Source organism: Uloborus diversus, chromosome 5 (assembly GCF_026930045.1).
Source record: "Uloborus diversus isolate 005 chromosome 5, Udiv.v.3.1, whole genome shotgun sequence".
Classification (NCBI taxonomy): domain Eukaryota; kingdom Metazoa; phylum Arthropoda; class Arachnida; order Araneae; family Uloboridae; genus Uloborus; species Uloborus diversus.
Window position 1 is genome coordinate 3,283,097 of NC_072735.1, and position 26,515 is coordinate 3,309,611.

General features: G+C 34.6%; 1 protein-coding gene across 1 annotated transcript in view; it reads left to right on the forward strand.

Annotated features, from left to right (window-relative positions):
• LOC129222686 (uncharacterized) overlaps positions 1-26,515 on the forward strand; it is a 41,332-nt gene that overhangs the window by 5,792 nt on the left and 9,025 nt on the right. The window contains exons 3-7 of the mRNA XM_054857216.1: positions 1,886-2,105; positions 8,368-8,611; positions 15,788-15,911; positions 16,050-16,236; positions 23,574-23,581. Of these exons, the coding sequence (XP_054713191.1) occupies positions 1,886-2,105; positions 8,368-8,611; positions 15,788-15,911; positions 16,050-16,236; positions 23,574-23,581 (783 nt within the window). The remainder of the gene's footprint in view (positions 1-1,885; positions 2,106-8,367; positions 8,612-15,787; positions 15,912-16,049; positions 16,237-23,573; positions 23,582-26,515) is intronic.

Below are 26,515 nucleotides of genomic sequence, written 5' to 3' on the forward strand. Positions count from 1 at the left end.
CCCATTCCTTGCATAAGGATTTTATTAGGGATGGCAAAATTTTATGAGGTTTAGCACACACCCTTACCTCTAAGATGGACCAAACAGAGTAATACATTTGGGTTCTGAATTGGAGGATACGGGGGCCATTCTTGAACTCTAATGAAGTCCAGAAAATGTGTCTTCCACCAATCTTGAGTGTACTTTTGCGACTAAGATTGCATCTTCCAAAATGAGTTTGCGATAAGTTTCTTGATTAGTTTTTATCCCTTGATCAACAAAAACTAGTGGTGTTTCCCCACTAGCACATATCCCAACCCAAACCATTACAGATTGGGGTCACTGACGCCATCTAACAATACAAGAAGGTCTTGGAAACAAGGGTGTGTTCTAATCCGCATAAAACTTTGGCATCACTAAAGAAATCCTTATGCAAGGAATTTGATAAAATATCAGTAAGCGAGTTGTGGTCCATAGCCGAAAATTTTGTGACAAGTTTAAAGCTCTGCATTAAAGCTAACGATATCCACTTGGAAAATTTGTAAACATATTAGACGAAATAATATATTCATATTTATTTTGAAGTTTAGTTATAATATTTTCATTAGCATTAGAATTATAATGTATCCTGTGTGTCTGAGTTATTTCATGTCACCCAGTAAAATTACTATTGCTTAAAACCCTGGTTTCTCTTTTAGTGTTTTTTTTTTAGTGTTCTTTTTGTATATTTTTTTATTTGCTTAACTTTCGTTGCCGCTGTGCGATATGTTCCTTTATGGTTCTTTCTTGTTATCGTCCCTTCTAATCCCCTTAAAAATTCAACTACATATTTTCCAAAACGCTGTATTTGTAGAGTTGAAACGAAGAATCTACCCAAATTCAATTCAGAGATGATTAAAGTGAGATTTAAAATTGAAATCTTAGTGAAAAGAAAATCGTGGATACAATACCTTCCTTACTTTGAGTTTAGCAATAACAAAAACGAATATAAAAAAAGAAACAAAAATAAAATTTTTGCTTTTGTGGACATCGGAGAGATAGTTGTTGTTTTGATATTAAAAGTAATCCATCATATTCGGGATCCAACTCTAAAGTTCTAACAAAGAGAGAGTTCACGAGGCTTTTTTCTACTTAAAAATACAGGGTGTTTCAAAATGAATAGCGGGGTTTTAACATGTTATAATACTTATTACACCAAACTTACAGCCACATCTGATATATCAAACGAAGGAGAAACTCAAACAGTTTTTTGTTTGCTGGCATCAGTTCGCATGCGCGTTGAATGTTTCTGCTGCAATCCGCTAGAAAGCGCTTGTAGCAAAGATGGCGACTAAAGAACAGAAAGCGTTTTGTGTTTTACGGTTTGCAAAGACGAAATCTGTTGTTACTGTGCAACGTGCGTTCCGGATTAGGTTCGGTTGTGATCCGCCAAGTGATAACAACATTCGTAGATAATATCATCAGTTTCAAGACACTGGTTGCCTTTGTAAAGGCAAGAGTACGGGACGACCAAGAACTAGTGAAGAGAGCGTTGAGCAAGAGCGTAATTCGTTCACGCGTAGCCCTAAGAAATCCGTACGGAAGGCTAGTCGTGAATTAGCAATTCCCGCCAGCCGACCTTCCCGAATTAAGGAACAGGATTGAAACAGCTGTTGCAGCAATTACTAATGAGACACTCATCAAAGTTTGGGAAGAACTCGCATATCGTCTTGACGTGTGCCGACTGACGAATGGTGCTCACATTGAACACTTGTAGGCTATTATGTAAAAAACTGTTTGAGTTTCTCTTTCATTTGATATATCACTTGTGGCTGTAAGTTTGGTGTAGTAAATATTATAACATGTTAAAACCCCGCTATTCATTTTGAAACACCCTGCAGTTTTATATCGAGTTTTCTCTTTTCAGGAGACCGTTGCACTGCCTCCTGACGTAACACCAATCGCGGGTTGGTCTTTGAAAAACAAGAAAGATTTGGGAACCCACTTTGTGAGAAGCATAACGTATGGCGGGGAGCTTCTCGCTTCTATTCGGTTTAAAGCCAACGAAGAACAAGACTACGGCTCAATCAGTTTAGAAGTTCAAAATGATTTCTCCGGAGGTGATGCTGCGAGTTTAGTTGCCGAAGGTACGTGGGAAACTTAACACATTTGCTCATCCAAGTTTTCGTTTCTGAAAGCGAAAAATTAAATAATGAAATTATTTAATTTTTATTTATAACTTTGACAAGAACTGATATTAAACTAGCTGCATCGCCCGGCTTTGCGCGGTCTACCTCGAAAATAAAAGTTACGTCAAGTGACGCGTGTTCAAAAATTAGGTTTTAACAAAAAAAAAAAAAAAAAAAATCAGTAAAATTTTGCGGCAGATTGCAGAAAAATAAACAAAAAGTAAACATTATAAAATCTCCGTATTGCAAGAAAAGCCTTTGAAACAAAAGCCAAACTTTTTTGTTCATATTCGAGGAAAAAAACCGGCAACATTTCTTTCATTTAATAATTTTCTTCACACTACAAATTTTAAAAGCATTGTTACGGAAAGTTGAGATCTAGTACTGAATAATAATTTGAATGGAGGAAAGCCTTCGAAAAATAGGGATTTTGTGTCAAAATCCAACTATCATATAATTAATAATTTTTAATTAATATCTCTGCCAATTACTATCGGAGGATTATGTTAAATAGCCAAACATGAAGACGGGAAGATTACGAATACATCGATACCTAGTTCAATGGTCAGTTCATTGGCGTTCGGGGAAGTAACTTGGACATACATACATAGTTACATACATAGGTACATACGCTCAGTTTTTAATAATATAAGATAACAAACTTAAATCTCTCGACTGCAAAGGCCACATCCCATAATAAGACGAACATCATGGGCCAGAATGTACACAAAATTTAGATACAGTTGATTCTGGTTGATCAGACCACATTGGGACGGGATGATTTAGGTCTTAAGAACCGGTTCGTCCGATCATGCGAACGAGACCCATTTTGCAAGACCGAACATGCTATGCATACTGTGGGGTAGCTGGATGGGGCTGAGGGGGGGGGGGGGGGGGGGGGGTCCGTCCCGGGTGGCACTTTTCTAGGGGCGGCAAACTAACCCTTTTGATGTGTAAAAAATTAACAGGATAAAAATAATTTTCCAAATAAGGGGGAAATTATGGTTTTATTCTGTTACTGCAGGGTAAAAGGAAAATTTCCGAAAAGTAAAACTTTTGTATCACTACCAGATTAAAATCAAGAATCTTTCTTGATAGCATATCAGTACAATTTCTTGCTTTTCTCTGAGTGAGAGGCAGTGGACGGTCATGGTTCCAATGTTTTTTTTAGACTGTAGAAGTTAACACCAAGAGGAAGAAAACAATGAAGTTTTCCAATAATCATAGAAAAAAAAGTTAACACTGGATTCTTGAAAACCTCTTCGTGATACAAAACTTCTACTTTTTTTTTTACTTAAGGAAAATAGTGACAAGAGTAAGTAAGGGAGGGGGAGTGGCACACGAAGCAATTTATTGCTCATCACAGGGTTGGTTTCATGCAGGGTGTTTCTTAACTCTTGGGCAAATCTTTAAGGGGTGATAGTACATATCGGGACAAAAAATATAACGGCAAGAATAAGGGTCTCAAACGTCTGCCGAAAGAGGTAGGCGCCATTAAATTTAAGGGTCCAAAATTTCAAATCATCATAAAAAACGGAAAAATTGGTCGATTCTTTTGCAATTTTCGCTGAAATTGTTCTTTTCATCAGCATATTCTTGAAAATAAATTTTAATGATGTATACATAAAAAGTAGTCGAAAACTTTGTACTGCATAGTGAATAAAATATGACAACGTGTATAAAGTACAAATTGAGAATGAAAAAAGGTGAAAAAACCAGCAAACAGCTGTTTCGGCACGCTAAAATACAAGTGCCATCATCAGTGCATTAAAAACGAAGACAGGTTCACCCGACTAAAACACAGTCGAGGCGAACAATGGAATGAGAGACGAGTTGTAAAAGATATGAGAGCAGTACAGTACCGGAAACGATGACGTCAAAGTTACGTCAAAACTCCAGAGGACAGTTGCACTCAGGAGAAAACGTCACGGACAAAAAATAAATCAAATAACAGACTTCCAAACATTAGGAAAAGGGGGAGTGCTAGACAAATCATTGACGATTAAATTAGCATTTTTCCATATGTAATATGACTCCCAAAAATCTAAATCATGAATGGACGAACACTCGTGAATAACTTTGGCGGAAGAAAAAATAAAATTATGACCGCAGGACCAACAATGTTGAGCAATAGAGGAGCGTTTGAGATCCTGTTTTTTTGACGTAATTTTCGTGTTCTTTTGACCGGAATTTGAGGGATCGTCGAGTCTGCCCAATGTAGGCCAATTTGACTGCTCTCATATCTTTTACAACTCGTCTCTCATTCCATTGTTCGCCTCGACTGTGTTTTAGTCGGGTGAACCTGTCTTCGTTTTTAATGCACTGATGATGGTACTTGTATTTTAGAGTGCCGAAACAGCTGTTTGCTGGTTTTTTAACCTTTTTTCATTCTCTATTTGTACTTTATACACGTTGTCATATTTTATTCACTTTTAATGATGTAGTTTAAAAAACGCCGATAGAGGGCGCTTTAGACTTTGGAGTAACGAACAACTATTTTTTATCGCTATTTTTGATTTAGATTAGATTTTTTTTAATGCTTGGATCTAATTTTAAACTTTCAGCTCAAAATCAGTATCATTGGGCGTGATGAAGTTGCGCAAAAAGAATTGTGTTCAGAAGTTGAAATACAGTCTGGTGTATATAAAAAAAGAATAAATAAATAAATAAATAAAATAAATATAAATTAAAAAATAAATAAATAAAAAAAACATTTTCCCAGAAGGAAACGAGCGATCATTACGAAACTTAAAATGGATGTGGCCTATGACAAGATAAAGAAATGATTAAAAATTTAGAACAAAAGATAGTTTTATTATGAATTTATGACACAATAAAGGTTACAATACCGTAAGTTGTATAGTCTCCTCTAGCAGCCATACAAGACCAAATACGTGGTATGGAGAAAAATAGATTACCTTAAACCACTGGGACTAAATCGGGATTCATCGTTGAAGATAACATGCCTCCTGTCTGTCACAATCCAGCTAATTATGTACATCACGAATCCAATCCATCGAAATGGACGCCGGTTCGATAGCCTAGAATTGTGTTTATGAGACTTTAGCGCCGAAAAATTTCCAACGAAAGAACCCGAACCTTCCCAATTACACCAAACCACCAAAGATACCATTAAAATTTATTTCAATTTTAAAAATATTTCTGTAAGAATCCTTCAATGTCCCTCTCTCCCCTAACTCCTACAACTGCGTTAGAATATACGTGCAATTGCATTGTCATAGGAAGCCTAGAATTGCACATTTCAGAATTTAAAATTTTCGAATTGAGTATCCGACCATTCCCGATTTTCGGGAACTGCATTTTAAAACTTTGATTTCGGAAAACTTTCTTGTGGTTTCCACCGTGACCCTAACGTCAACAAAGAAACACTGAAAGAGACTTACGTTTTGAAGAGGACAGGAGCAAACATAATCCGCCCTTTCCTCTAACTGTTTTTTTTTTTTTCAAAATTCCTAAAACTGCGATTGTTTTATCTAAATTTAGCAATTTCCTCCAAGTGTGGGCCCTTATCCCCCCTCCTTTTTTTCTTTTGCAAGTATACAGAAATTAATTACGTCTCTTTTTTTTTTCTTTAATAAAATTTCTAGTACACCTTTGACAGCTTAATGTATTAGCTATTTCACAACTAAAAGGCGGCAAATTGAGGAACCGCCCTATGAGGCAAACACTATAGCTACGCCACTGTATGCACACTACATTTAAGTGCTACAATACATTTAAACTCTGATTATTGTTTTTGCATGGTTTCCTACATATATAGAAAGCAAACAAGAAAGACATATTGCTTTTTTCGAAATTTTTTATTGGAAATAAATTGAAATGAAACATAAGGTAGAATCCATGTCAATTCAACAAGGGGCGTAACTTGATGGTCTCGGATTTTTTTTAAATTTAACGTGCGTTAAAATTCATAAAAATTTTAAAAAACCTTTTTTTTTTTTTGTTTTGCCCACAAAAATTTCAGGGCCGAGATACGGGCCGCCAAAGATGACTGTCTTGTCATGATTTCTCACTTGGGATTTTCGTCAAAGTACATTATCTCAGGAAGTAGAGCATATTTTGTTGCAATTTGTTTTATTTAAAAGGATATTTTTTCTTGTTTGAACTTTGTTCGAACAGTGCCACCATGCAGGGGGAGTAGCGTTAAATATTTCCCCTGAAAATGTTGTTGGCTTTAATTAAAAAATAACAGGAACAATGCTTAATATTTATTGTATTATATTTCAAGCTCGTTGGCTCATTTGAAACTGGCTTCAAGCATTTGATTTCTAGATTTTTTCCTATTCGTTCTCATGTTCCTTGGTCTGACTGAACGGATTTTTGGTCCCAATAAGCAAACAATTAGGCTTATGAAACGGAATTTTTTTCAAGTTTTTTTTTTATTTGATTCGGACAAGCGGCTGGTTCTATTAATTCCTCCAACTAAGCGATTTCACGAAATTCAATTTTTTTTCTAAATTACATGGGAAAACATGGAAAAAGGAAAGATATTCACAACTACTAATTTTTGTTAGTCTCTAAAGTAGAATCAACAGAAAAAAGGGAATCCTTTTAAAGTCCAGTTTATATGTATCAAAAGTATTAACAAGTACATTTCATTTGCTAGCAAATAAACAACTGCGACAGAATTTTTTTTGCAAATTATTGAATTTCCCCCGATGGTCTGAATACAATGATCAACTACTTACCGCTTGAAGGCTAAGAATTATTGTTGAAATCTACTGAAAAAAGATTTTAGTTCCAACTCTATATAACTTAGAGGTTTTAAACAAATTCCATTATGAGCAGAAAATTCTTTCTTTCAATAGGTTTCACAGTAAGTTTTAATTCTAAAATCGCGAAAGAATTAATTAAAGAAATTTTTGATCAATATCTCCGGTTATTGAAGAACTACAAAGAAGAGACCCAGCTAATAACATTTCCGCTCAAGTCACCTTTCAAATAAAACATAAACTATCAAAATCTGATCATCTGTTTAGGACCTACTATACCACAGACAGACACACATATACAGACACGTTAAGCTTTTACCCCCCTTGCTTTTTAAAAGGTTAGTACTTATTGTAGCTTAATGGTCTGTGTCGCCCACATTCGTCTCGGGGCACGAAATATTCATTCAACTACTGGACTGAATTGAACGATGCTTCGGAGAAAGTTTTTTGATACGAAAAATATTTTGATATCAACAATGATTTGCGGCAAAAACGGGTAATCAAGCTTTTTGGACCCTCCAATTTATTTTATAACTATAGTATACAACTTTATCGCGATAGTATACAACTTTATTAGGCACTTATGTTCCTAATAAGATCAAATCGTATTTCTTTGTTAAAACTGATACGAAACATAATTTAAACTTAAACTTGCACTTGGAACTTTTTTTGTCATTTTCTTTAATGAGTCAGCTGATGAATATGCCAAAGTGGGAGTCAATTGAAAGTCAAGATATTTCAATTCATTTCGCTTTTCCGATTGTATGTAACTACGAGCGCTGTTAGAAAAGTATCCGACCTTATTATCATCATTATTATTTTTAATGAAACATTTTGAATATGAATCAAGTGAGCTTACATGAGATGAGCTTGAACATTTATGTGCATTTGTGAATTTTTCCCTTTTGTCAATAGCATCAGTCGCTGGCAAACACAGTTTGACTACGTTAGTTTGTAGGGTTCTCATTGGATTTTTTAATTTTAAGAAAACTAACGAACAGCTCTGCTGCATGTAAGTTCGCCAGAGACAGAACGACAGCCAATCCAAAGATGATGACAGATTTCTGAGTACATTTCGCGTACCTGATTTCAACGCTTTCGGCGAAAAATTAGACTTGTAGTTCAATACACTTCTTACTCTCCTGGCATGGCCCTTTGCGACTTTTGGCTGTTCTTCAAACTCAAGAGGCGATTGAAAGGTTATTGCTACTCTAGTTATTTCGTGATTTTACTTGAAATGAAAAAAAAAAATTACGAGGGCCCAACACTTTACGTCTGTCATACTCTGACTCTGTTTGGCAGCGACTGACGCTGCAGATAGGAAAAAAATCACGCTTGCGGAGGAACGTTTAAATTCAACTCATGCGAGTAAATAATCAAAAAGAGGAAAAATGCATTAATCCTTAAAATAACAAAATACCCTTATTCTGTGTTATTTTTTTAAAATATGTAACCTAAAAAACAATATTGTGAAAATTTCTTTTCAGGCAAACTTGAAAAACTTCAGAGTCGACTGCGAGAAAAGGCAAGCATGGAAATATCTTACTACGCGACAGTGCCATTGAAGGGAGTCCCAAACACCATTGATGGGCTCAGAAATTTAGTGACGGACTTTGGCAAACATGTCACAGAGGTGAACGGTGGCAAGGGGGTGCCCATTAGGGTAGAACTCATGGAGCTGTCCTCGCTCAGTGGAGCCAATAGTTCAGATTTCTCTTTTCTGAAGGACAGGTGAAGAAAACAAAAGATTTTATAATTAATTGTTGTATGCACACTGTTACCCGAGATTGCTCGCGCGACCAAAACGAACGGGAGTGCTCGCGCAGGGCATCTCATACCCGAGGAGGTTTTTTAGTATTTTTAAGTTCATTTTTTTTTCAAAAAGGTTAAAAATGCAAATAAGAGAAAAGAGTTTAATTATAAAATACTTTCGTAAAAAACTTGCATTCAATTTCTACCTTTTTTTTGCAAATGCATACCATGTGGTCCATGCAAATGTTTTTGTCACATTTTTCACACACAAATTTGTTTTTTGTCTTTCATATTGGGGCTTTCAGTACAGCTTTTGTATGTTGACTTTGCTTTTTTAGCAGGGGATGCAATGTCTTCACTAGATCCTAGTTTTAATTTTAAGTCTCTTAGAAGCATTGCGTATGCTTTAGTTCAGAACTGTAGCAGAAATACTGGCGCAGGGTATGATACACCCCTAGAAGTCAATTCCAAAGAAACTAATTTTAGAATGTCCTCACCGTTTCTACCCCTTCAATGTTATGACCTCTAGGTCAGCTACTCAAGGAATCGTCCACTTCTAAAAAAAGGTGGGGAGAAATTTGATTGAAAGCGAAGATGTGGGTATGTCATACCCTGCGCGAGCAATCTCGGGTTAAAAAAGATCCTGAAATTTTATGGTAAAAATTACTGGCATCCATGTTGCCAGTAACTTCCACCATAAAATCCTATTTTACTGTAAAATTTTACGGTAGAATAAACAAGAGTAAAAAAACGAAAAATCGGTTTCGATCTCGAGACCTTCAGATTGGCTGGCGACTTTGCTGCCCACCATACGAGTTGGGACGCATCGAGTGACGGGAAATACGGTGTCATATGCTTCGGACTGTAAGTCACGTGGTGTATCAGCGCTGCAATCGTTTTTTTTTTTTTTTTTGGTACAATTTCCTGTAATTTTTTCGTGTACTGTAAACACTCCATTTTACAGTAATATTTATCATAAAAGATTCCTGAATTTTCAACAGTGCAGGATGTCCTTACTAGTTGTAACTCAATATTTAACCTTAAAACCGTTTAATATAGGTGCAACATTTCTGCTTTAAAAATGGTTTAAATTGTATGATATTTTTTAATTGAAAAATTGAGAGTTAATTTTCACTTCCTTGGTCCTATTACGTTAATATTTTCTCCACACGAATAATTTAAAGAAAAATTTTTATTGACCTACTCCAAAAGCTAACTGAGTTTAAAAAAATCTAATAATTGCTGTTTTAGAGGATTTGTTTTGCATATAAAAGATAGTTCTTACTTAATAGCAGGTGGCTTATGATCTGCAAGTAATTTCCACACACACAAAAACAAAACATTCAGCTATCTGCACTAGCGTCCAGTTCCTGTCATTAATTATAATTTTTTCATCTTGAATTCAAATTACGTTTTCGCAATTACGAACTGCGATAGGACCCTTCTCTTAAAGTTCGAAATTGAAGTTTCAAAAACGCAGCTTTAGACAAACTTTGAAGATTTTATGGATAGGAGGATCTGGAGCATTTCCCAGGAAAATTGTTCAAAGTTATGGTCAAAATATTTAAGCAGTGTTTTACTTTCAGGGGCTATCCCACTTAAATTTTTTGTAAGTGTCGTTTGAAAAACCTATTGCTTGTGATATTAAAGAAGAAAAGTGGCATGGGGGACGAATATTTTTTTTAATTTAATTCTTAAAATCAATTTGTAAGGCCATATTTTGTAATATTAGGGCCAGTGATTTTTCGAAATTAGAGCTCCAAAAGCGCAATTCTGAGCGATTTTCGGTGTTGTTGAGTATTTGTAGGCTTCTCCCTAAAACTTACAAATAGTTGATGCAAAAGAATAGCATCTTTGTTTTATAACATATAAGAAAACTGATATTAAATTGGTACAAGTAAAACCAGAAAACTCTTGAAAAGAATCATTGAATGAGTTCGGATCGAAATTTAATTTTGATGTAATTTACTTCGATAAATACATTTTCTCTTCATAATCAGCAAATTATATTCGTGTTCTTAGTTTGATCAATATGAATAACCAATTCAGTTTTAATTGTTTGTTTTTACTTTCTTTTATATCTAATATATAGAAGAAAGTATTGGATTCGTGCAAATTTTCGAATTTCGAATTTTGACGGATTCGATTGTTTTGAGGTGTGCTGAGTCCATTTCGACTATTTTTGGAAAATGTCTGTCTGTGTGTGTGTGTGTGTGTGTGTGTGTGTGTGTGTGTGTGTGTGTGTCTGTGTGTGTGTGTGTGTGTATGTGTGTGTGTGTGTATGTGTGTGTGTGTATGTGTATCACGTCTGTGTGTGACCAGTTTTTTGTGGCCGCTCTACAGCAAAAACTACCGCATGAAATTGAACGAAATTTGGTACACATATGTGCCCCTATGTGAACTTGTGCCCATTGGTTTTTGGCGCGAATTCCTCCAAGGGGGGTGGAGCAATGGGACGTTTTTTGAGTTACGCGTGCTTGCTATTCCTCAGGAAGTAACTGGCGAAATCAAACAAAATTTGGTCCATATGTTGCCATTAACAGGAACAGGTGCTGATTCAATTTTGGTGTCAATATCTCAAACGGGGGTTGAGTTATAGAACGTTTTTTGTCCGCAATTGTGACTGCTGTATCTCAAGAAATAATGAACGGAATGAAAGAAAAATTTATCGGCAAGTAGCCCTTAGTGGGTATAAGAGCTGATTTTATTTTGGTGTCAACAGCTAAAAAGGGGGTAGCGCAATCGCCCGTTCTTTTTTTCCATTGTGAGTGCCCTATCTCAAAAAGTATTGCTACGTTCTGGTTGAAATTTGGAATATATGTGAATCCATACGTAAACAGGCTTTGGTTCAATTTTGACTCCAATTGCTCCAAGAGGTGTTGATTTTTTTTCTTTTTTTTTGCGAATAAAAATAGTTTTATTAATGCAGCAATAAGAAAGATAAATCATAATAGATTGTCGTCTGCGTATTTCTCGTGATTTTAATTGTATGGAAATGATCAGAAATATTATCTCAATGATTTAAAATTTTTAACTGTCGCCATCTTATGTTTGTTAATAAATAAAATATTTGTAATTAATTCAAGTAAGGCTTTTAAAGTAACTTTCAATTTTCGCTCTTTGTTTTGTTTTTACAATAATTCAGACATTGGGATGGTCGTCAAGTTTTTGCATGTGTAATTTTGTTTTTGTTAGGAATATTGCTTCCTCGTCAAGCATGGGGAGGGATCAGAAAAAGGAAAAATATAGAAGAAAGTTTCGTGATGGCCACAACATACTAGTTTATCTAGCGAGATAACATTTTACTAGATAAATATTTGGAATGTTAACATTTCCGTTTTTCGAAAAGTTTTTGGGGCATTAATGTTTTACAAATTCATTGCTTATTTTAATTTGTATTATGCATAGCCCTTTGAGTGTTCTGTTTATCAATATGTAAAAAATTCAAGTATGTACTATGCACTGATGTTATAACTAAAACTTGATTTTTCTGTGTGTAGGGGGGGGGGGGGCGACTGAAAACTTTCATCCCGGGCACCATCAGCTCTTCGGACGGCCCTGCGCCCAGTAATGTTTCTTTTTTAAATTTAGCTCTTAGTGGAGGATTTTGATATGGTCAGGGTTTAGTTTTCTAAAAAACTGAGCAAAAAGAAATAAATGAGCAAATAAAAGTGTCGTTTGTTCTTCAGTTTGTAAGCTTCCCTTCGGCGTCCGGTCGGAAAAATCTGTTTGTGGGCCGGATGTGGCCCGCGTGCATAAGGTTGGAGACGCCTGATTTTAAGTGATACAAAATAAATAATCTTGATGCTATCATCCTTAAAGCTTTTAAACATCAAAGTTTAAAAGCGCTAAGATCTAAGCAACAAGAGCACAAAGACCTAAGCAACCCCCTCCCCCCCAAAAAAAATTGTTTTAAATATTTTGTCTTCAGTTTTCCCACTTCTGCGTATTACAGACACAGTAAAATTCTTGTTAATTATACATTTTTATTGTCTCCGTTTTTGGTCACTTAAACAATCGAGTCGTTTTAATAAAAATACCAGACATTAACAATGCTATGAAAATATTTAAGTATTAGGAAGTTCTTTAAAGTGTGTCTATTTTTTGTAGCCACTTTATTCAAACCACTTTTAAAACGTTGCAGTTTTAAATTCATCATTTTTACTGGTATTTCCGAAACCGTTCAAATGCATTAGGTTTGATAAATGGATGAAAAAAAAAGAGCGGAATTGTGAGAAATAGCTATATAAAGAGCTTAATTCATCCGTTTCACTTTCTAACACTTCGTCTTGGGGGAGAAGAAAACTATTTCCATCTCACTTAAAATGATTGATAATTTGATCAATATTCTTGAAATAGCTTTCCTAGATTAAATCAGCATATTTCTCTGGTCGAGAAAAAGAGTTTTCCGATTGCATGAAATTCTTAATGCATCGTTGCGGGAAAAATTAGCATTTTTACGAGTTATAAAATTCGTTGCTGCTCTTGTGGCGAGGAAAGCAAAACCTTAATAGAGGGTAAAGTAAAGTATGATAATATTATGTAGATTACTTTTAGACAATATTCAAATGGTTTTAATGAGAAAAATGACGCATAAAAATGTTTTAAATCTCTTAAGTAATGATATGTACTTTTAAGGTTTTATAAATCTAAAACGTTTTTGTTTATTTTTTTTTTAATGAAGGTGCAACTATTAAAAGAATATGCGGTATAATCTAGTAAACTACGAAGAACAGTAAAGTTACAGTTACGAGTCTAGAGTTGCCGACTTTTATGATGATCAACATAAAACAGAACAAAAATGAAGAAAAATATTTTAAGTACTTCAACATTTATACTACTTAAGTTTGTAGTTAAATTTATCATATCGGTAAAAAGGAATAAAAATTAAAATAATAATTTTTAAAATGAAGATGGAAAATAAACTGGAATTTAAGATAACTGATCACTAAACATCAATTTTTGACTCTATTAAAAGGTTCTAGGGAGGAGAAAAAAAACATTCTAAACATTATTATTGAAGCTTTATGTGAAAAGAGGAGTTTTCATAGCAATAATAATAATAATAATAATAATAATAATAATAATAATAATTATTATTATTATTGTTAATTTGTATTTAGCGTATTTTACTGTAATAGGGAAAACACAGCGCATAATATAACGAATAAGTTTCGAATTTAAAAATAAAACCCTAAGATTGTTTTTTAGGTGTGCAGTAAAATAAGTTGATCTTGTTAAGGAAGCAGTTAGAATAGATTAGGGAAGGAGAGTAAAGCGGACGCTGGTTGCAACGAATTTATGGAGATTTCATGAAAATTTAATAAGTTGAAATCTTTGTTTCTATTGAAGCTTATAATAGAAGTCTATGAAATTAGGATAGATTTATTTTCCTTACATTTTCTTTCAAATGTATGACTCGAATAAACTCTAATAATTAAAACCTTTCATTAAGATGGCATGAATTCAGTACTTGATAAACGTGTTACAAAAAAAAAAAAAAAAAAAACCCTTAATGATGTGAAATTCTACATTTATTACATTGGTAATTACAATAAATAGCGTAGATTTTCATAGTGGCACGAATAAATAGCCGCGAACATTCAAAGGATTACTGTCGTTAAATTCTCAGAGTCAAAAATCTTTTGTCAGGCAATAAATTAAAAAAATATTATTTCCAATCTTTAGTATATAACACTCGACGTTAAAACCCGGTTATCACAAATTTGCCATTTCAACTGCGCTTGCGCGCGGACTTAGCTGATTTCAAAAATCAGCTAAAATTAATTACAAACATTTTAAATTTGTTAATAAATATGAGATAGCAACAGATAAAAATTAGAAATCACAAAGCTTTCTCTGATTTAGTTTTTAGGTCTCGGTAAAGATTGAGTTTTGCGTCTTAATTATTGATGGATTTGGTGTCCGATTTCTCTGTCCCTTTTCAGGCCAAATTTTTAACCTCAGAAGAGCGTAAGAGCGTACTAGAATTGAAGCATTACTTCTAATACAAAACCAAACTCTCAACCTAAATAAAATTGTATAATACTAAGCTGTATACGCCTAACGTAAAATATCCGCAAAAGACGGATATCTGTACTCATATTCCAATCATTTTTGAAGTACACAACGTGTTTTACGTTTATGTTAAATAATTTTTTCCAAAATCAATAAATATCGAAGTGTCACTTTTCTGTTTATATTATAAAGTTTATCAGTTTTTCAAATCCATAGTTTAATATACTATTTCATGAAATCGATATGAAAATATTCTAATCGCATTCATTAATTTGTTGGGACTCTAGCTTAGCCTAAATATAAACAAGCAACACGAAATTTTAAAACAAAAAGCCCAAAATGCAAAGTCCGTGCGCAAGCGCAGTTAAAATGGCAAATTTGTGATAACCGAGATTTAACGTCTAACATTACTAAATATATTTTTATAAATAGCTCTTCATAGTTCCACAAAATAACATTTATTAAAATGCAACTAAAAATTCTGCTGTTTAAATCTCAATGGACAAAAGTCAACTATATTTGGTGATAATTATACAGAAATGTAATTCCCAATCAGTTGCATGCGACGAAAATAACTTTGCAACCACAAAAGTTCTTAGACGTTCTCTGTATAGTCAGAAAAACTTATATTGAGCTCTGTTTTGGGACTAGACTATGGACTGACATATTTAGGGAATCACTCAATACTTTCCGTAAAATTTGAAAATTATTCTTCATAGCAGAATAAGCGATTCAGGAAAATCCTGAATCATTATTTTAGAGAGTAAATTAAACTGTTGTAAACTTATGGTGTATGTAACTGATAAAACTGGTAATTAAAGCCTTTTCATTAAGTTGCCATTCAATCAAACCTTGGTAAAGATGCTTAAAAAAACAAATAAATCAGTGAATTGAAATTCTAAAGTTATTACACTGCTACAGTAGAACACATTGTTTAAAGAATAATAATAGAAATCGTGATTTCATTTAGCATCGCGCATTAAATTTCTTTCTGATGCTAATAAATGACTAGGAGAATGTAAGACTAACAAATAATTTCAAATTATACGAATAACGAGTAAGATAATTTTCCGTACATATCATTGACATACAATGTCAAAATTTAAACAGAACTGATATTTTTTTCTTCTGTTTCAGTGCTCTAGAAAACGAACTGTCGGACTTAGAGAACGAATTTGATGATTTAAGAAAATCTCAAATAGTGTTGACAAACTGGTACAGAAGTCTTCCAATATCAATTGATTCTGAGGATGAGAAGAGGGTATGATTTGTTTTAAACTATTTCGTAGGCACTTACTATTAATTGAAAGACGAGTAGTGCTGGGTTTTTTTGTGAGATAGACATTAAATTCAACTAAGCTTCACATGAAAGCTTCTGAAAATATATGATCATTTTCAGATAAGCAGCCTTTATACGCGAATACAAAACGTTCTCAGGTCCTACTATGACGTCATTGGAAAACTTAACATTGAGGCAGGACCCGATGAGCAACTTGAACCAGCAAGGACTGCATACGAAGAAGGGAAATCTGCTTTGCCTGGGAAATTTTTCAAGGAAGTCAGCAAGCTGCAGAGGAACATCGTAAGTCTTTTTGTATTATATCGCTGCCCAGTGACGCATCAGAAAATTTTGAAAAACGTAACAATTATTAATTTAAAATCTAAATTTAATGATCTTTCTTGCCACAAAACCCGCATATAATTAGTTTGCATAACCAGTGCGTGATGGTGTGTAAACGATATAATCAATGGAGTCGCGTTATCAAAATTTTATAATTAAGGCAATGTTTCTAACGTTGACTATACACTATTAATTTAGATTACAAAACCGAGACTTTAAACATAACATGAAAAATGTTTCGGTTCAGATCGGAAAATGATTCTAGTGTTTCAGATTAAGTCAGTTAAATTAGTATTGACCAGACCCTTCATTTCCTTCAACGCTGTTTTTGCCCCTAAGGCATTCGTAGTGGTAATCTGTATGAATGTGGCCCTGCTGAAATTGCTGTAGCCATTATTTTTCTATCCTTTTCACAGTAAAGGAAGTATTGTATTCACGACAAATTTTTCACTCAAATATTGGAGTAAATGTCCCTTTTTCTTACCCCCGAATGAATGATGGGGGGATAGTTTTTCTTGTGACGTCTGTATGTGCGTATGTACGCACGTACGTACGTATATATGTATCTCACATACCTCAAAAAAGGTACGCCGTAGAAAGATGAAATTTGGTATGTAAACTCCTAGTGGGGTCTAGTTGTGCACCTAACTTTTGGTTGCATTCGGATGTTCCAAAAAGCCCTTTTACACCTTTTTGAGGAAAATCAGTGCTAATGTAAATGCAAACTGAAGTGATGTTATAATTTTTATAACATCTGGCGATGTGTCGTCAAGCTTTTGGTTGTCAAGTTTTGCCATCAACTTGGCGAAAAATGTGTTGAAATAAATTATTTTTCAAATTTGGTTCCAATTTAGCATTATTGGCGATATTTAGAAAATTATATGATATACTTGGCGATATTTAGAGAATTATATTTAGAGAATTTTAAATCCGTTAATGCCATTGAATCCAGTTAAAATTGTCGATATTGGGAAACGCAAATCTCTGTAAAAAGCCTTTTTGCTTCGGTTAGCGACAAACTAGTTAATATTTGAAATGATTTTAGATTCCTTAGTGTGAGTGACGCGCCCGAATCAGCCAAGGTTATGGTGTTGGTGTTTTTCTGAAAGAGTTGATTAAAAATCATTAAATTGGAGTAAAAGGAAGTCATGTGGTGCACAAGCTCGTTTTAAGTAGTCTATGGAAATACATTTCACTGATGCAGCAAGAATTCTTGTATTCATGAAAATTAAATAAAAATAACTGATTAAATAATAGAATAATACATCAAAGCTGAAACAAATTCAAAATTTACATAGACCTTTTGACACAAACAAATTACGCAACAGGATTTGTATATTAAATAGTTTATGCGCCTGATCTTAGCCTCATGGTTTAACGATGGCTTCTTTTGACGTGAAATCACTTTTCACTAATTGATCGGTTGTTGGGGCATTGGATTGTCTTAAATTGAGACTCCAAGAGCATCATTTTTCTAGTTTTGAGATTAATGAAGTCGTTTCCCTAACTCGTGTTTGTCTTGAGCTGAAGACTTTTGTGTTCAATGGTACTTACTTTCGCATGTCTGAAGGTTTAGCTATGGGTAATCCTTTGAGTCCTATTTTAAGTGACATTTATACGCACTATTTTGAGGCTAAACTTTTTGAAACCATAACGTATCCGTTCTATGTTTGTTATGTTGATGATTGCTTTGTTTTGCTTTCTTTCTTTGCCTTTTACTTTCTACTCTAAATTCTATTGATCCTTGCATCCAATTCACTATTGAAATGGAAACTGATGGTTCTCTTTCTTTTTTGGACGTCTTTATTACTAAAAGTAATGATGTATTTATGACTTCGGTGTTAAGTAAGCCTTTTATTGTTACACTACCTCCTCACAAATGCTCTTCTCATCCTCCAAACCAAAATTTGGCCTCATTCAAGGCTTTTGTGTTTCGTGCTTTGATCAGTTTTCTTATCTTAAAGCAGTGGCTTTCGATCGTGGTTATTCGCCTAGCATCATTGATTCAATTTATAATAAATTAATTAAGCCCACTCATTCTGACAAGGTTTCTGTTTCCAATGCTTCCTATACCATTGTTTTGCCTTATTATCCAAAAGTTAGTTATGAAGTTGCAAAGATTTTGAAGAAGTTTGGTTTCGATATAGCTTTTTTTCCTGTAAATAAGATAAAGTTTACAAACTTGAAGCACCCTCCATAGCAACTGGGGTATTTATAGCATCTCCTGCAAGTGTGGACTTGATTACGTTGGACAGACTAAACGTGCTCTCAAGCACCGTCTGAAAGAGCACGAAAACTTTGTTAAACATAAAGAACTTGCTCGTTCTTCCATCGCTCAGCATTGTTGAACTTCTGGTCACCGTTTTGATTTTTCACCTGCAAAGATTATTTATAAATGTTATTCGGTTTATGACCTTGAATTCTGGGAAGCTTACAATATTTGGAAAAATTATCATTCTCTTGTCAATGATTTTTCAAGGACTCCATTTTTCATTCTATTTGGAAGCAATTTCTACAACTGCTTCTTCGGTTTCCTCGATGTCTCTCACTCTTTTTGTCTCCTGGCTTCTGATTGACTGTCTCTCTCCCTTGCTCTGAGCCCGGGGTCGACATGCCGTTTGCTGATTGGTTGTTTGTTGTCTTGTGTCCTTGATTTCCTATTGGTTGGCCCTCTTTGGTATAAATACCGGTGTCCACGTTGTTGTTGTTAGTTATCTCGCGACTTTCGGTTGTGTTGGTGAGCTTTTTTCACTGGTGAAGAGGCTCCATTGTAGCCTTGAAATAGCTATATTCTGTATTTTCCTCAAAATTTGTGCTTTATTTACGTTGGTTTTCACTTTAATTATAAATGCATTCTTGCAATGTAGTTCCATAGATAGTGCTAAAATGATAAGCACTAATTCAAACTGGTAACCTATTTCAGAGAATTAGAATCAAATTCACTTATTTATTTGATTTATTTACGTAAGTGATTAGCCAAATAAGTTTTTTTTTTTTTTTTCAAATCTCTGCAAACATTTCGGAACAGTTTTAATTTGCATAGAACTGAAAAAAATAGTATTGTAAACTTCACGAACTTCTAAAATTGAAAGAAGGAAATAAAATAAAAAAATTAATTTGAATTCTGAAATTTTGAATTCAAATTACGTTTTTTGCAATCACGAACTGAGACAGGACCCTACTCATTGGAGTTATTGTTTCTAGAAACGGCTCCTGTCCCCCCCCAAGTCTGCCTCTCCTCCTGGGCGGTTACTTGTGCATAGTTGTGTGTGTGCGTAGACCTGTGTGTATGCACGTAGGTGTGTGTGAGTGTATGTGTGTGAAGTCGTGTGTGTGTGAACGTGCGTGTGTGTAGGACATGGACGCCTCCGACCAGGAGAAGCGGATAGCTCAAAACCGGAGCAGCCGCGCCGCGCCGCCAGCAGAGAACGGTGGGCGGTGGTGCTGAAGCGGCTTCTGGTCCAAGTTGAAAAAGGCACACACACCAAAAACGGTCAAATGAGAACAATAAGCAATCGTGATTGCTCAAAAATAAGACACAATTACAATGTATTAATACTATGCTTTTCATCAAATGCATTGATAGAAAATGTTTTTTTTTTGTTTCAGACTGTTGCCGGTGAGTAAATTTTTGCTCCAAAGTTTGTGCCGAGACTTCAAAATAGATAAGTATAAAACACAAATATGTTCAAATGCAAACATTTCAGTGAATTAAGGAATTCCCAAAGTCAGAAAAGTATTACTCACGAAGTATAAATTAAAGAAAAATTGTCATGATAAAACGTAATTGAGAAATTGCTGTGTTTTGCATCAAAACATTGATTGCTTTACTGACATAAAGGAACTAATCTTACTACTATTATATATGCGAAAGTTTGTCTGTATGGATGTATGGATGTATGTATGGATGTTTGTTACTCTTTCACGCAAAAACTACTGAACGGATTTTCATAAAACTTTACAATAATATAGCTTATGCATCAGAATAACACATAGGGTAGTTTTCGTCGCGTTATGGGGGGCAAAACCCCCTCAAGGGGCAATAAAACACAATTTTTGTATAAATTCTCTAATATTGGGATGAAAAAATACTTGCACATATTTACATTATATGTCCATCGAAAGCTCTGATTTTTCTGCTGAAGATGGCACCTGTTCGAAATTTCTAAGTAGAATAAAAAACGAGTTATGAGCTTTTTAGTTCCATGTTCGAAGGCTTTCCTCAACTCAATACAGTATTTAGTGTATCATCTCAACTCCCTGTCGATAGCGGCAATTGTTGTATTGTTGACTATCTTTGCTTTTCGTGACTGCTCAAGGCTTTTCTCAAGTCAAATCTTGAAGTAAGATTTTTGCACAAGATTGGCAAATAATACATGATTTGGCTGATCATTTTCCACTTAAACGGAACTTTAATGTAATTAATGGTTTTTATTATTATTTATGCTGATTGAACGCTTACTCATTACCCAATCAACCAGCAGATCGCCAAAATTTTTGCAGAAAGATTTCCGTAGCTGATGCATTTGGCAGTTTTTTCAACGTCGCTGTTTTTGAAGCCGAAGACTACGTCATAATGTTTCTCATCTTTCACCATGTGAACAAAATATCGCCAATCAAAGAATTTTCAAAAAGACTTTTTTTTACTGTGTTAAATAATCCAGCAACTAAATTAGGCAAATCCATAAACAGCACAAAAACTTCCATTAATTTTCCTTTTTGCACAACTTCAAACAATCACCAGATTTTACAACTTATTTTGGAAATATTTCGGATGAAACTGTTTAGCGCCATTTTATGGTGACCAAAAGTATCTCAGAATCTGGCGACGATATCTCTGTAACGAAAATTGATATCATATCGTTTAACAAAGGAAGGAAAGAAGGGGGGAGAATCATCAAAGGTACCCCAAAACGACTCTCGCAAATTCGGTAAAATCGCACCAAGAGCCCACAATGATTGAAATTTCCCAAAATAGCTAAAGCAAGTATAAGGGGATTACGAGCGCAGATACTTTTTTTAAATCACTTCGTACTTCATTAGCCATACAGAGAAGGTTTTAGACTCCATGTTAAAAAAAAAGTATCAACAGATCAATCTTTTTAAACAGAGAAGATTAATTTCATGTTTTGGAAATTTGTATATGCTTAAATATAGTGCTTTCGTTTCTAAATCAATACTATTTTGTTCTTTATACTTATTGCTATTTTATTTTTATGGGTAAGGAAGAAACTCGATTTTTAATCACGTCAAAAAGATGTGTTTTAAATTCTTTCACTTAAAACAGAAAACAAAAGCAAGTAACGATTTTTTCTCTTAATTATTACTGACCCAGGCAACGCCGGGTATTTTCACTAGTTTTACATAAAGTAAGATAAAGTTCTTTCTCCACATAATTGAAAATCGTGATTATGTTTACTGTTAGTAACTGAAAAACTATATTTAGATTACGAAAGGTAATTAATTTACTCAGTAATATATATAACATATGATTTAAGTAAAAAAGCAATTTAAAGATGAAGAAGAGCAAATACAAAAAAAATTGAAACTAGATAAGGTTTCTATAATAATATGAACTTAATAAAATCGAAAAATCTTACTTAGTAATAAGACAAAACAACGTTAGAAGAAGCACAAATTTGTAAATTACAGCAGACACGTGTTTCGGCGTTACAGGGAACGCCTTTTTCAATGCAAAAAATAATGAGCTTATGGATGAAAAGACATCCGACAAAAGCCAAGAGCAGATAAGCATGCAGCTTAAAAGATAAAAACAGCGGATTAGCCAAACACCAATGACAAAGTTATAAACCGATCAGGAACCAATAGGAATGCAAGCAAAGGCCAAGAGCTTTCTCTTATAGGTTGTCTTTTAAGTCTAAACATCGAAATTGATCTGTTTCGAACAGATAACTTATACTAAATCTTGCTATGGTGACTCGACCTTTCTCTATGATTACCATTAGTAATAAATAACACTCTAATTACCGATTTTTCAACTAAAAATCAAAAAATTTAAAAGTTAATAACAATTCCCTGAAAAGAGGCCAACCGGCTTTGCAGCTAGCCAATGAGAGCGCTCCCCTGTTTCATTGCATTCTCCCAATCAGAGAACTTGAAGGTTGTACTAAATGAGATGCATCATACTTCGAAATTATTTAAATTTCAAATTTAAATACTAAATTATCCCAATAGTTAAACATTTAATAACAATTAAAACTTTTCTGAAGCAGTTCACTAGATGGCGCAAGCTTAACTTGCGACCGTGATGATACAATTTAAAAGTTTTCTCAACTTTAAATTGACTTAACTGTAAAATTAAAAATGAGACAAGATAAAGGGACCTGAAATCCCATGATCTATTCCCCATTCGAAGAAGAGAGAGATAACTTAATCATGTTGCGTTTTTTTTTTTTTGAGAAAAAATCAATAAAATTCCAACTTTATACGGGTAAATATTTTATAGCTTAATTCGAATGATATTTTCTGACATGTTTCGTCAACCAAGGTAATATAGAATGAAGGAAATAACTTTATTGTTACTAGTGGTTAGGCTTGCCAGACGTCCCGGTTTGACTGGGACAGTCCCAGTTTTCCGATTCCGATTCCGAGTCACACCTGACTACAACTGTATTTATGTCGAGGACTGCAAACTAAGTGCCTTGCCTCCATTATTTTTTATACCGATAGATGGCAGCACCATCATCGGATCGTCAGTTAATGAGAATTTAGAACTAGACCAGGAGCTAATAGCTACCTGGTGCTAGCACCCCCAGAGGTATCGTTTCACTTGGAGGACATTGAGACCACGAGCATATTTAACGTCGCCCAGTCCCCTTTAATGACGACGGTGGGTCTTCGACCATCGAGGTTCAAACTCAGGACCCTCCGGCCCCGAATCCGACACTATACCAATCGGGCTACCACGGCCCAGTCCCAGTTTTCAGACAAAATTCCGGTTTCCCGCCCAGTTCACTTCGGGTTCCGAAAAATGATAAATTTGACTGTAGATGACCGAAAAAGGCAAAAATAATTAACTGTGAAGGATTATTTAGGAAAATTACTTTGTTATTTGCAACTTTAATGCGTAAAATCAATTTTGAGTTTGCTTGTAAAGGTTTTTTCAACGATATTAAAACCAAAATAGTTCCAGCTAATAAAAAGTACATGTAAATATTGTTCATTTTTTACATTATTTCAGGTGTTTCTACTTACTTAAGTAACTTCAGAATATTAACATGTAAAAAATAAAATGTTTTAATTTATCTGCTTGGGTCATGTGTTATTACTCCTGGTTTTTAGTTCATAATGTAGTAACCATTTAGTCATAGAATTAAGAATGAACTATTGTCTAAAACACTCTTAAGACCAGTCAAGGGTGTGAACCGTTTTGAAAACCCACGACACTGGGAGGGGGGAGGAGGTTTCTCTTCCAGTGTCCCGGTAGAACATTTCAGAAATCTGGCAAGCTACCAGTGGCAAATGATCCCGCTTCAATCTATATATATATATAAATGAATGTTTGTCTGTATGTCATCCATGAACTCAAAAACTACCCGGCAGATCTGGCTGAAACTTTCACCGTTTGTTATTTTTGGTACTGGGAATGTTTATAGACCAGTTCGAAAAAAATCCGATCGATAGTTCCTTTTTTATTCCAATTTAAGTCACAATCCATTGGATAAATACGAATAAAATTATCGGCTGCAGAAATTAATTCGCGTGAAAGATCTCATTGATAAGAAGTTAGCTGTTGCCATTTTTCTTGAGTTTGAACAAATAAATTCTTTCTTTATTGTTTTATGGCTTTTCATGCAACGGGGGGATGTAAAACTTTTTCTATTTGATATTTTTAGCGATTGATTGATCTTGCAAACTGCGTGAGTACAAAATTTGAGTATAGTCACGGCTTCACTTGATACCTGGACCGATTATTATGAAAATTGCTATATATATGTATTTTTCCACGGAGAAGGTGCATAATATGCTCATTGAAGCCACTCGCCACCAGGTGGTACTGCAGAGTAGCAACTTCTGCCCCGTTCAACCGATTGTCATGAAAATCAGTATAATGACGTATTTTTTTGTTGGCGTAGCAACGCGCGTCGGGTACAGCTAGTATAATATAACAACGAAAACAGTACCTTTTTATTGCTAATACTCTGTAAAATATTATAAAGGCATTTTCTTTTTGAAATTAATAACCATATCGCACCCTGTATCAGAACTGAATCTCAAAAATTTGAATAAAGTGGCATAGTCCGACCGTGAACAAATGACCTTTGTTGACCATTTGAGAAAACGAGTCCATTTCTTAAAATAGGTAGAGAAGAAAGAAAGGACTCATATTTTGGAGCAACGCAACAATTTGGCGAAATGAAAAAAAAAGTACACGTGGTATATTTTCGTTGTGTGATTATTTAGACCTGAAAGGTTTTAAGTTTCAGCAAGGACTGCATTCAGTTGGCGAAAAAGTAAAAATGACAAGCTTTGCACTCTTTATATCAACCCTTCTCCCGTCAGTTTTTAATTCAAAGTAATTTATAGCAGGTGTTGTTTTCTCGACCAATGGCTGCTGAAAGAGGTTAAACCAAAACCCACCCACTTTCGTAGGATATTACCTGTCCAATGAGACACGTGCTTTGACAGCACAAAATTGAAATGTTTCACCTCTTTTGCTAATTGCTTAAATTTCAAGGGCTCCAAAGCCAATAACGCACTTGCCAATTCCGTTCTTCAACTTTATTCTTCGTATCGTCTCTTTACGAAAAACGGACACTTCTGAAAAAAGGCGGAGCGAACGGTCTACTCTTCGCGGTCAGACTTTACTAACTATTACATTAAAATCTAAATTCAATGCTCTTTCTTCCCTCAAAACTTGCAAAAATTCAGTGTACAAAAGTAGTGGTGCGTGGTTGCATGTGAACAACGTAAGCAATAGTGACACATCCTAAAATTCAAAATTTTGAAGAACAATTTTCGAATTTTAAGAGAATAAAACTAATTTAAACTAGAGAAACCAACATTAAACTTAACGTTTTAAATGCTTCGCTCGTGCTGCTTTTAGAAAAAAAAAAGAAGCAATTAAGTGTCGAGTTTCGTAAAATCTTGATTTACTCCAATACAATGTTTTTTTTTTTTTTTGAGTTGTGTCGTTTCTACTGCCGTCGCGCGATACAATCTCATTAGAAACTATACAAACAGATAGGATAAAGCCTTACAATGTTATTAATAAAACATGTAGTGTGAAAAAGATATCAATAAAATAAAATTTCTGATTGATATAGCTTTTAAATGCTTATAACCACTAAATCTTATACAACGAAACCATGTCTACAACGATACTGTTGAAACCTCAAAAATATTGTTATACACAAGTTATCGTTATAGACATATTCAGTAAATTACCGCCCAATAGCCAGGGCTTAAACAGAAATACATGAAATACACCACCAGCTCAATCATATCCAGCCGAGAACTGCAGTTTCGTGCTTATTAGCACTCATCAGCCCGGCATAGGAAAGTGACTGAGCTGGTGATGGAAAACCTCTTAAGGAAGCCAAGAGTGCCAAATAAACTGGTAGCTAATATAGAATTAACGCAGACCAGACGAGTGACCGAAACAATGGTTCGGTTCAACTCAAATATTGAAGGCAAGGCATGGTATATTCAGTAAATTACCGGCCCAATAGCCAGGGCTAAAGCAGAAATACATGAAATACACCGCCAGCTCAGTCATATCCAGCCGAGGACTGCAGTTTCGTGTTTAAGCACGAAATTTACTGAATATACCATGCCTTGCCTTCAATATTCGAGTTGAACCGAACCATTGCTTCGGTCACTCGTCTGGTCTGTGCTGATTCTATATTAGCTACCAGTTTGTTTGGCACTCTTGGCTTCCTTAAGAGGTTTTCCATCTCCAGCTCAGTCACTTTCCTATGCCGGGCTGATGAGTGCTAATAAGCACGAAACTGCTGTCCTCGGATGGATATGACTGAGCTGGCGGTGTATTTCATTTATCGTTATAGACAGTTTGATTGTTTATGCTGACATTTTGCTGGGACCAAAGAAATTATCGTTGTGGACAGGTTTATCGTTATGGACATTATTGTTACATGCAGGTTTCACTGTACATAGGAATCAGAAGACTTTCAGCGGACTTTTTTTGTCTTTATTAATTCATTCTAAGCATATCAAGGACAACAGTTATCGAAAGACTAATCTGATAATTCATCGAAAAAATA